General features: G+C 44.9%; 1 protein-coding gene across 1 annotated transcript; it reads left to right on the forward strand.

The window, feature by feature from the left end:
- Positions 1-363: 363 nt before the first annotated feature.
- On the forward strand, positions 364-5,880 carry LOC140754096 (uncharacterized). Its single transcript, XM_073089008.1, has 4 exons — positions 364-1,073; positions 1,173-2,306; positions 2,724-4,805; positions 4,884-5,880. Exons 1-4 carry the CDS (start codon positions 364-366, stop codon positions 5,878-5,880), a joined length of 4,923 nt encoding a protein of 1,640 aa, XP_072945109.1.
- The last annotated feature ends 6,712 nt before the right edge of the window (positions 5,881-12,592 follow it).

Raw genomic sequence — 12,592 nt, forward strand, 5'->3', positions numbered from 1 at the left:
TGTATTAGAAATAAGTTTTATGTAAATAAATAAAGGAAAAATATAAAAACCCCTAGGATAGAAAGAGAGGGACATGTATGAGCGAGATAGCGTGTTAGAGAGAGAGGGCTATAGGAAGTGAGCGAGACGGGAATAAGAGCGACTGCTGCGTTAGCCCCCCGTCGGTTGTAACACTCACTTTGCCACTTAAGGTGGCTAGAAATAGGGTCCGGCACGCTCCGGAAAATAGAAGAATATTGTAAATGGTCAAGAAAAGAAAATACAGGAAGAAAAATTCAATTGGAGTTTTTATTGCAAACCCGTACTCAAAATTGGTCCTTCGATCGGCGGATACAGAAAAAAGAAGCAACCAGCGCGTCTACAATGAACACACGAAGCAAGAAGACCCACTCCGAGTCCGGCATCGGCGAATCGGAGCACCCTCCGCCAGGTGGGCGGGGGCTGTTCCACCGTATATATGAAGAATCGCCGAGATCGCCATCGACCGCAGTCCTCACCGGGACGCCCGCCGGAACATCCGTCGGGAGGATCCCACCAGGAAGGGTCCTCGAGCGCTCACCTGTACGCAGCACCGCACACCCCGAGCACCCCACGTCGCAAGAGATACCGTCGCGCTCCAAGTCGCCTATATGCCGGCCCACGTCTCCGGCATATAGCGCGGCGCCCAGTATACGTTCGCATCGTTCGTCGGTCAGCGTCGCGGCACGAGTTAGGCTAGTCGAATACGAAGCGGAAAAGGAGCTAGCTGAATTAGAAGAGAGAAGAATACAACTTAAGAAGACGCTAGTAAAGAAGCGGCTAGAAGCGGAAATCTCTGCGATCGAAGCGGAAGAGGGGGGGGAAACTATCTGCGACCAAGAAAGAATACACGACTGGGTGAACAAGAGCCACGAACACGCCGGAGTGCAAGTACACAGGGAACAGGAGGTCCTACCTCCCCCGTTAGAAGTACGGGGGGAGGAACGGCCTCGGCAGAGGGGAAGGGGCATCGAACAATTAGCAAACGCCTTAGAGAAGATGATGCACGTACGACCCCCGCCGCGGCAAACGTCGGAGCTCCCAGCATTCTCCGGGTCCGTCATGGAGTGGCTACCCTTCAAAGCAGCAGTAGAAGATTCGACGCGTCTCTACAAATTCAGCGCCACAGAAAATTTATTGCGGCTTCGAAACAGTCTCCGTGGGGAAGCGAGAGAGACAGTGCTCTCTCAACTGTACACGGCGACTCACCCGGACAGCATAATGAAGACGCTAGAAATGAAATACGGTCGACCTGAATATATCTTCGATAAAGCAATGGAAGAACTGAAGAGACTCCCCAAGGTCGGCAACTCCAGCAGCGAATTGAATGAATTGGCCATCAAGTTACAGAACGTCGTCTACACTATGAAGAGTGTGGACCACCGTGGTTATCTACGAAATCCATTACTGATAAGGGATGTAATGGAGAAGCTAAGCCCTCACCTGGTGAGCAAATGGGCGGAATACGCGGCGATCAACGAAGGGAAGATTGCATACAGCGACGAAATCACAATACTCTCGGAGTTCCTGATGGGTGAAGCAGACAGGGTACTACGCTACACGCACACGGCGAGGAACAGCGCTCCGGGGCTTCTCAGAGGGGAGAGGCCAGTAAGGAGGACAGCACCTCGGGAGAAGGTCTATTCTACGAGTGAATCGACGCGTGAAGAGCGAGCACCTAGCTGTCTACGATGCCAGTCTACAAGCCATCACACTCCGAAGTGCCCTCAGCTGAAGGAACTCACCATCAACGACAGGTGGAATTGGGCGAAGGAACAGCGGTTATGCTTCAAGTGCATGACACGAAGACACAGTAGAACCACATGCAGAGCGAAGCCGTGCGGAGTCGACGGGTGTAGCATGCAGCATCACGCCATCCTACACAAGACTGCAGAGCCCGCCAGGAGGGTGGAGACTTCTGAGTGCACAGATCAGGGTGCACCCGCAGCGGTCATGAGCGTCACATCAAAGGTGGCACCAAGAGCGGTGCTATTGAAGACATGTGAAGTAAAACTCAGCGGTCCACGGGGGGAGATAAGGACGCACGCCCTCCTGGACGAGGGGTCTACGGTAACCCTTATAGATGAAGAATTGGCAAGTCACCTCACCAGCGGCGGACCGAACCAACCTCTAAACATAAGAGGTATCAATGAACAAAGAAGAATCGACAGCAAGGCGGTCAAGATTCAAATCAAAGGTCTACACGAACATGAAGCATACTCCGTGACAGCCCGCACGGTGAAGGGACTTCAATTGCATCATCAGCGCGTACCTCAGAACCTGGAGCGGTATGCACACCTGCGAGTCGTAAGGGAGAAAATCAGCACGGGGGAAGCTCGACCTCGCATACTAATAGGCACCGACAATTGGCACTTAATAGTGTCCCGACAGCTGCGCGCCGGCAAGAAGAACGAACCTGCCGCATCAAGAACAAAGCTGGGATGGGTTCTACATGGGTCGGTACCTAGGAGGTTCGTCTACCAGGACCAGGCGGCCGTGCTTCACGTCTGCACGGGCGACATACAGTTACAGAAGCTCGTCGAGTCGCATTTCGACGTGGACTCGCTCGGCGTATCTACGAAAGAGAAGATTAACAAGTACGACAAGAGAGCCAGCGACATCTTCGAGGCGACCGCCAGACGGAAGGACGGACACTTCGAAGTGGGTCTACCTTGGAAAACTGACAACCCCACACTCCCCGACAGCTACGAGCAAGCATACGAGAGGTTACGCACATTGGAAAAGAAGATGGAAAATGAGCCCACATTCAAGAAGGAATACAGCGCTCAAGTGGCTAACCTGCTGAAGAAGGGTTACGCAGAAGCATGCGACGGCAACGAAGAAAGAAGTAACGTCAAATGGTACTTACCTCACTTCGCGGTTGTCAACATTAACAAGCCAAACAAGATACGAATGGTATTCGACGCAGCGGCCAAGATTAACGGAGTCAGCTTGAACGACTACCTGCTGGAGGGGCCCGACCTGTTGGCGTCTCTGATTAAGATTCTGTTTGGTTTCCGCGAAAAGAAGATCGCGGTGACGGCGGACATAGAAGAAATGTTCCTCCGAGTGAAGATACGTAGCGAAGATCAACCAGCCCAGATGTTCCTGTGGCGGGACGAGTCCAGTGAAGCCCCGCGCAAGTACAAGATGACGTCCATGATATTTGGGGCCTCGAGTTCGCCGTACCTCGCTCACAGCGTGAGAAACAAGAATGCCGCCGATTACGAAGAGGGATACCCGGAAGCTGCGCGGGCCATAAGGGAACGCCATTACATGGATGACTATTTAGATAGCTTTCAGTCAGAAGAGGAAGCTATAAAGGTCATAAGGGACGTCATTCATGTACACGAACAAGCCAGCTTCAATCTGCGGGGATGGAACTCCAATAGCCCAGCTGTCCTCGCGAGTATTCCCGACACGAAGAAATCGAAGAATGTCAACGTGCAACTGACGACACACCAGTCGGAGAAGACCCTGGGACTAAGGTGGAACCCGAGCGAAGACACCATAGGCTTCAATACGGACATTAAGAGGGTCCCCACCGAAGTCAAGTGTCAACAGCGAGCACCGACCAAGCGTGAAGCACTGAGCGCCGTCATGTCAATCTACGATCCCCTGGGCCTCGTAAGCCAGTACACGATCACCGGGAAGATATTGCTACAGCAACTATGGGTCAAGAAGGTCGGCTGGGATGAAGAGCTACCTAGGGAGGAAGCCGAAGAGTTCCAGCAATGGGTCGCCGGACTACAAGACATCTCGAACTTGGCCTTACCACGTTGCTACAGCCGCGACATGACTCCGAGCTCAGAGCTACAGCTGCACATATTCAACGACGCGAGTGAACAGGCCTACGCGACCACGGCGTATTGGAGGATCACCCATAAGGATGGCACCGTGGAAGTTGTACAAGTCATGGGCAAGGCTAAGGTGGCGCCGTTGAAATTACTCACGATTCCCAGGTTGGAGCTACAGGCAGCACTCATCGGGGCGCGTATGGCGAGCACCATCCTGAAGGAACACGAATGGAAACCAGGGCGAGTCTACTACTGGACGGACTCCAAGACGGTACTTCATTGGATAAGGAACGATAAGAAGAAGTACACACCGTTCGTGGCGCATCAACTGGCGGAGATAGGCGAGCTGTCCCAGGTGGAAGATTGGCGATGGGTGCCCACGGCCGACAACGTAGCCGACGACGCCACGCGAATCGAAACGAAGAGGATCACTGGCGCCGACCGATGGTTCACCGGGCCGTCATTCCTGAGCTTACCAGAGGAGGAATGGCCTACCGAAGCTACAAGCAGTGACACTTCAGAAGAGGCGGCGTACACCATCACCACAGACGACATCACGGACCGCATGGGCTGCCTGCCGGACATAACGAGGTTCTCCGCCTACAGACGACTCATAAGGGCCACAGCGCTAGTTCATCTCTACGTACAGAAGCTAAGAACAAAGAACAGAAGCCTGCTGTTAGAAGTCTCCCACATACAAGACGCCGAGCTGCGGTGGATACGACAAGCACAACAGGACTCCTTCGGCGAAGATCTACGTAGACTGCGGGCTGGACAGCACTTACACCGGCATAGTAAACTAGCGAAGTTGGACCCCGTCATCGAAGAAGGAACACTGAAGGCCCGAGGCAGAATAGGAGCCTCTAAGACGTCGACGCACTCGAACCGACCTGTAATATTGGATGGTGGTCACCCCTTCACACGCTTACTAGTGATGGACTACCATCGAAACGCCGGACACGCTAACAACGAGAGGGTCGTAAACGAGCTGCGACAAAAATACGTTATATTTCGACTGCGACCGACAGTAAGAAAAATGGCTAAGGAATGTCAATTTTGCAAAATAAGGAAAGCAACGCCGCAAACACCGCCACGAGGGGACTTACCAGAAGAGAGGACAAGTCCAGGGCATCGACCGTTCAACTACTGCGGCGTGGATTACTTCGGCCCCCTAACAGTCACTATTGGGCGCCGACATGAGAAGAGATGGTGCGCACTGTTTACCTGCTTAACTACACGAGCAGTGCATTTGGAATTGGTGTCATCGCTGTCGACCGACTCGGCAATTATGGCACTCCGAAGGATGGCCGCCAGAAGAGGATGGCCACAGGTGATCTTCTCAGACAACGCAACGAACTTCAGAGGTGCTGACGTCGAGCTAAGAAACGCGTACCGGGCATGGGGTCCGGAGCTACATAACTTCTGTCTACAGTATGGAACCAGCTGGCGTTTCATCCCACCGGGGGCTCCGCACATGGGCGGGGCATGGGAGCGGCTCGTGCGGTCAGTCAAGACCGCGCTGAGCACCACACTGAACGAGAAGTCACCCAAAGAAGAAGTCCTTCAAACCCTACTGGTGGAGGCCGAGTACTGTGTCAACGCTCGGCCACTCACGCACGTCTCCGTGGATCCCGCCGACTCAGAAGCATTAACCCCCAACCACTTCCTGATTGGGTCATCGACCGGGCTGCCGCTGACGGGACCCTGCGAGGAAGCCGACCGCAGCGTGTGGAGAAAAGCACAGGCGCTGGCGGACCAGTTCTGGGGGCGGTGGGTCAAGGAGTACCTGCCGACGCTGATACCTCGAGGACAAGAGACAAGGGCATCACGACAACTACGGGTCGACGACCTGGTCATCGTGGTCGACAACACGCTACCCCGCAACACATGGCCACGCGGCATCGTCGAGCGAGTGCACGAGGGACCCGACGGCATCGTTCGCTCAGCAGACGTGAGGACCAGGGGAGGAGTCTTCAGGAGGCCCGTGGTGAAGCTCGCCGTCCTCCAGATAGGGAGGGCTACGACGGAGCTGCGCCGGGGGGAGGATGTTGCGGACGGCGAATAAAATAGTCTTAAGTTGTGATTATAAATTGTTTTTTAAATGCATAAATTGTTATTTAGTTAAGGTTTATGTTATATTACGTTTTGTTATGTATTAGAAATAAGTTTTATGTAAATAAATAAAGGAAAAATATAAAAACCCCTAGGATAGAAAGAGAGGGACATGTATGAGCGAGATAGCGTGTTAGAGAGAGAGGGCTATAGGAAGTGAGCGAGACGGGAATAAGAGCGACTGCTGCGTTAGCCCCCCGTCGGTTGTAACACTCACTTTGCCACTTAAGGTGGCTAGAAATAGGGTCCGGCACGCTCCGGAAAATAGAAGAATATTGTAAATGGTCAAGAAAAGAAAATACAGGAAGAAAAATTCAATTGGAGTTTTTATTGCAAACCCGTACTCAACACAAATATTTGATCTTTCACTCGGTGATTTCATTATGATCTCGTTATGTCAATAAATCCCGCGTGTCGTTGTTGTTTGAATGAAGCTGCCGGTGTCACATCGTCACTTACTCACGGCGCTGATGTCGTGCCGTGGTCGTATCGTGCCAATGTAATCGTTAATTTACTCGTAATAACGGTCCTGTCCTATTCACACGCCTACAAATTGAAAAATGAATATTAAATTTTATATCTCGTTATCCCATCTAGAGGATATTCAATAATATTAAGTATCGTTAACAAAAAACCCTTTCCGCTTAATTAAATTTTATGGACTACAAAGAGCACAATTAGTTATGATTAAATATTTTTTGTGGAATATCTTTTATTGAAAATGGCTCCATACATTTCTAAAATAAAATTCTTTAACGTATTATAATATTCTTATGTTATACTAGTTCATAGGTGCGTCTTTTATAGCTTTTATGAAACATATTTATTGGATTTTTGTGGAGGATTTTCGAAGATGGTAGAACCCTTTGTGGTTCGACTGCGGCGGCACCACCGCCACACCTATTTCTGCCTAATAACAGCAGTGTTAGGCGCTGCTGTATTCCACTTTGAAGGGTGTGGTAAGGGATACAGACTTTTCCGAGGCGTTCCAGCTTAGTCCTCAGAGGTAGCGGGGCATCTGTGGCCGACCTCAGGTAGGAATATCTAATCCTATCTATCTGGGGTTGATTACAAGTGTCCATGGGCGGCAGTAGCCACTTACCATCAGGTGGATTGTATGCTCGTCTGCTACTCCTATATTATAAAAATGAACTCAGATTAAAAAAAATAGGCTGTTACTAATTATTTTTTTCAACCATGTGATAATGAAATATTTAAATAGCGACGTTCATTGTTGATATTAGATACCGTTAAATTATATGTGCTTCTGTTCCGTTAAAGCCTACATACTCCATTTTTAAGTATGTTAAGTATATTCACATACATATACAAATTGACTAATCGACACTTTTTCGTTCACACTTTCATATGTAGACTGAACTGGGTGGATGTTTATAAAACGCACAATATAGAGCACATATGAAATGTATTTTGTACCTACGAGGACACTTGCAAATTATCAGGTGAAACTATTTTTAAATATTGTAGAGTGAAGGAACATGCAGTTCACGTAACTGTTACTGGCGACTGCCGCCAATAAACTTTTATGATAAGATAGCATACTAAGATAGCATAGCGACTCTATCTGCGGTCGGTCAAAAATGTTGCCCCAAGACTTAGTTGAAAAGTCTGGTTCACAGCTACATAAAAAAAAACGCTTTCTACACTCACAGCCCCACTCTAGGATTCCCTGTATCGTGGGTGCTATGGACACACACAGAGACAAATACACAAACACCCAGACCCAGAAACAGAAATCTAAATTCATCATTTAGAAATCTGTCTGGCCGGGGATCGAACCCGGGACCCTCCGCGCGTCAGGCATGGTGACCGCTCCGTCACGCGGTCGTCATTGTATTAATCTTACCTCTTTGTATTATATTATGATGTGTAACTGTTAACCTACCTAAATAAATGGAAAGTCTGACATAAGTGTCCCCTACATATCACACCCTTCAAACTAGAACAGTACCCTTACCAGGAGTTTTACGTTTCGACAAATATGACTGTTTTGGTATTTTAGACTAAAATTATCGCGGAATTGAGACATTTTATTATGTAACGGGTACTCACGATATGCGTGGAATCCAGTGGTTAGTTTATGCAAGTCACAAATAGTGCAAAGTACGGAGCGTAAGGATATTGTCAGTGTTGTGTGTCGTGATATGAAACCTAGAAAAGAAAAACGAACTAGACGTAGGGTAGATAGATTAATCTACCACTAGTACTTGTCAACGGTTTCTCCCCTCCACCTCAGTTTCGCCGTGACCACGATCCATGCAACTGGGTCGAAATATCGGCAATAAAAAACGCATATCGTGAGTACCCGTTACATAATAAAATGTTTTGGTATTTGTTTACGTATTGTCCCATACGATTTCCTAGTTCTGACACGATCCGCTAGGGGCGCTGATTGGAATTTGTATGGGCAAATACGTAAACAAATACCAAAACAGTCATATTTGTCGAAACGTAAAAACTCATGTAAGGGTACAGAGCAACGCTTAACACTGTTGTTATAAAGCATCAACACGTAATGAGATACGTATGGCGTAGAGTCGAACCATGAATGCTTCTCCTTTAAAATGCACATCGATCGCAAAACAACAATTTATTTGCAAGTATAATCGAGTTTTTATTTCTTACGAGATCGTATCACCTTAATAGCGACGCATTAATTCAGTGCCATAAATATGTCTTTAAATGTCCGCCCTTTATACAATCGATCGGATCTTACGAAATTTGATAGTGAAAGTGCTTTTATTTACATTTCGACTGAATCATATCCCGTCATATTGGGTGTCTTGTTTCCTTTTACTAATAAGTACACATGTTTAAGTAATTATTTATAGGAAAAGGATGTAGGTAATGCGGCGACATTATATTACACTATTAATTTGCAGCGCAGCCTCATAGACCGAAGATCTTGAACGATCTACAAAGTTAAACAACTTCGGATAAATTATCGCTAGTAACTAAATTTAATGCGAGTTATCAATGGATAACTGTCGTTAAAATTGTCGACCGCGTATGAAAACATCCGACACGTGTCGGTTACTATCATGTTTGTACCACCAATCTACATTGAAGTAATGTGCTGGAATACAATAGGATTTCAGCGAAATATTATCACTTATACTTACTAGCAAAAACACATTTCTTCACTCATATATTTTGTAAATTTTAACAAACTTCTCTTGTATTGAATAATAGATATTGCACAAAATAATAACAGTAAGTAAACTACAGAACGTAAAGTTTGCAAAATCCCACTAAAACATCCCGCTTGACTCAACACATGACACATTTAGGCCAGCGATACGCCGCAAATGCTCTGAAATAGAATAACTTGACAAAAACAACATATTATTTGTTTATATCAAACACTTTTACATACATTGCGGCGTATACATAAAATCGTGTTTAAACTTTTCGAATAAAAGCAGCAATGGAAATGTTAATGTATGTTATGTTAGCTGTCACATCACTAACCGCAGGGGACTCGCAGACTGAGGCGGACCACGCGTTGCATATTTTTAGTCGTATCTCTAATTAGTCATATTGCACCCCAGCTGGTTTGATTAGGTACTTGTCTTCATGTGTCAGCTACCATCTCAGTAAACATTGAGAGGAAGACCTAATTAGACGGAGAGTGTAGTTACTTTAACTGTATTCTCCAAACAAGTACTTAATGTTATTTATATCTCATAATTTATAGGATCTGAAAAACTTTCTTTAAAAACCATAAAAATGTATTTATTAAAAAATTACTCCAAGCTATATAATATAGAGATCGTATAGGTATAAGAAGTCATGCATACCTACAGCTTATTGTGTATACTAAGCTCATCATAAGCATTAATTAATGAACCTCCTATAGCTACGTATCTTCTCACGCTCTTTCAAAGTATGTATGTATCTGGTGTATTCGTGACGGGTACCATTTCTAACTTTTATATTAAAAGTGGTAGAAATATATTCAGTTCGATTCAGGCCTCAACGCCACATTTATGTCCATTTTATGACGGCAGTAAAAATTGAAGCAGTTTAAGCGCTGTTGAGCTCTAATTCATAATCAAAGACTCTTACCCAAGGCGTTCAAACTTAGTCCTAGGAAATAACGCATCCGTAGCTGAACTCAACTACGACTACAGTTCTCTTTAGGACTAATTATAAATATTTATGAATGGTCATTATTTACCTTCAGAAGGCAACTCGTTTTCTACTTCCATTTCATAAAATATGAATGCAAAGTTATAAGCACTTACTGTTTATTTTATAGTTTTCTTACATAGTGATATAGGTTACACCTACAGTCTAGAGAAATAAATTTAGGCTATTAACATATAAATCGGAAGCTACATCCACATTACAGTACCAACGATTACGTGTGAAAAACATCGGAAAATAATAAACATTGCTGTAAACGTACTAACAATACACCTTATAACCACAGTGACCACAAACTGTGATTTCCGTGTTGACAGTATAACGTTACAACGGTTTGTGTACCTGACGCAAACTACGTGCATATTGATTTACAGTAGCATAATGTGATTATTATCCTGTTACGATCCGTTTTTTTGTTTTCGAGGGGGAAAGTAAAAGGTACCCGTTGCTGTGCTGGCCGTCCACGCTGCGTTGAGGACTCCAGGATATCCAAGGAACGCAACTGGAATCCTCTGAGCGGGCTCCTCATTGGGCTCCGCCTAAAGTGAGGTTGACGCTCGCCACACCGTCTGGTGTGTACGATGGAAAGCTACCACACATCAATAACCTGCTAAAAGGCAAACACAATTTTTTCGCATTTGAAAATATTCAACAACTCATTTGGACCAGTAGTTTCATTCAAATTGGATTTGACAGACGGATGGACAGACACTGGAGTAATCCTATAAGGTTTCCTTTTTTGTTTTTCATACGAAAAATATCTCTGAGCATGAATAAAGAAGACGAAGAAACTGGCAATCTATGAGATTAGATTTAGATTTAAGAAAGTAAATAGCTGTTTCCAGTATCTTAACAAGCAGGAATCAGTTCCGCCAACAATCAACTAACTGACCATGAGAGTTCCCACAGTTAATGCAACGTAAATCAAACTCCACATACGTGGTTTCCAAGAACCTAACAAAGACAACCTTGAGGAGCCAGCAACTGTCAACGAGCATCAACAAGTGCGTTGTATCAAATCGAGTCCATCTAAAGCAGTGTTTCTCAAAGTGGGCAATAGATCCCCTTGGGGTTGGAGGTCTACGGGACGGTGAAGGGCCAAATGAAAGTTAAGAGGTGTTGAAGTGACATAGGGGACGGCGGTTGTTTTGGCGACGATGATTTTAAACTGAAATAAATGTGAACCCCAAGCATTATCTTGGCGAGACCTCTTTCATTTCGCAGGGAAAAAATAGGAAATTCCTATTTCTTTCGCCGACTTCTTTCAGCGACAGGAAAATATTCTTCAATTTCTTTTTTTTCCAAAATATTCCTAAATGAGAAAAAAATATTACGCCAATATCACTGTAAATGATTTTATGTGTACTAGAAAATCGTTGATTAAAAAATTGTGCAATAGATGAAACAATTTGAGAACCTTTGCTTTAGTTTAATTGACTAAGGCGCACTTAACATTTAGCGTTCACAGCTGAACATCTGCAATCAATCAACGAGCATGTATCGCTAACTCGACGTACACTTGTCTTATTTTGTCTGGTCTGTTTGTCTGTCACGCCAATTGCAGCAGTCTCGACTAATACACGTTATTAACCCTTGCTAAATGTCAAGTTGAAGAACCTAATGTAATCTATTTAGCAATTATGCTTGTTACGTATCAACAATGTGACTAGACTTTCTATGTATCCTTCTTAATGAGGTTTTATTAAGATGAGGCACAGTAAAGAGAATGTTGATCGTTTCGCAAAGTTAAATGTTCTGTGACAATGTTTATTGTGACTACAAGGGTTTGTAGCGTTAATGAGGATGAGGTGCACATGAAGACTAACAAGCAGATCAACAAAAGAGATCAGGTAAGGTCACCACAAAATATTTACAACTAGCTTTTACCGGCGGCTTCGCTCGTCATTGGTTGGTGACAATAGTTATTTTTATCTATCGATCAAGATCACTACTTTTTTTAGGATAAAGTTACACTGGATCCTGAAAACGTGCGTACAAAATCTCATGGCAGTCGGTTTAGTAGTTAAGGCGTGAAAACGTAACAAGCAAACTTACTTTCGCATTTATAAAATCAGACAGGAAGGAAGTCTTCAAAGAAATGTAAACTCAATTTCATAAAAAAAAATATCAAAATGACTTAACAACACTAAAAAACATAAACAATAAGATCAGAAAAAAGGAGATGGAAGAAGAAGAACCATATAATCGTTTGTTCCAATTTATCAGCAAGCAACAAGAGATATGATTGATTTACTTAAAATAACCAATTATGCTTTTTAACAAACAAAAAACCACGACTCTTATTGGAAAAACTTGTCTGGAGACTAAAAAATGTTAATTGCACTTGCATTATTGTTAAGTGGCGTTAAAGATTTCTCAAGCACGGCCATTTTTACACTTCTGTGAAAAAATACGACTTGTTCCATCGATTTAAATCGAATCTTTGACGCTTAAGATTGAATTACACGGAGTTCTTCGATAAATATCGCTTGTGA

Source organism: Epargyreus clarus, unplaced genomic scaffold (genome assembly GCF_041222505.1).
Source record: "Epargyreus clarus isolate Ecla_fem2 unplaced genomic scaffold, WU_Ecla_fem_2.2 ptg000027l, whole genome shotgun sequence".
NCBI lineage: Eukaryota > Metazoa > Arthropoda > Insecta > Lepidoptera > Hesperiidae > Epargyreus > Epargyreus clarus.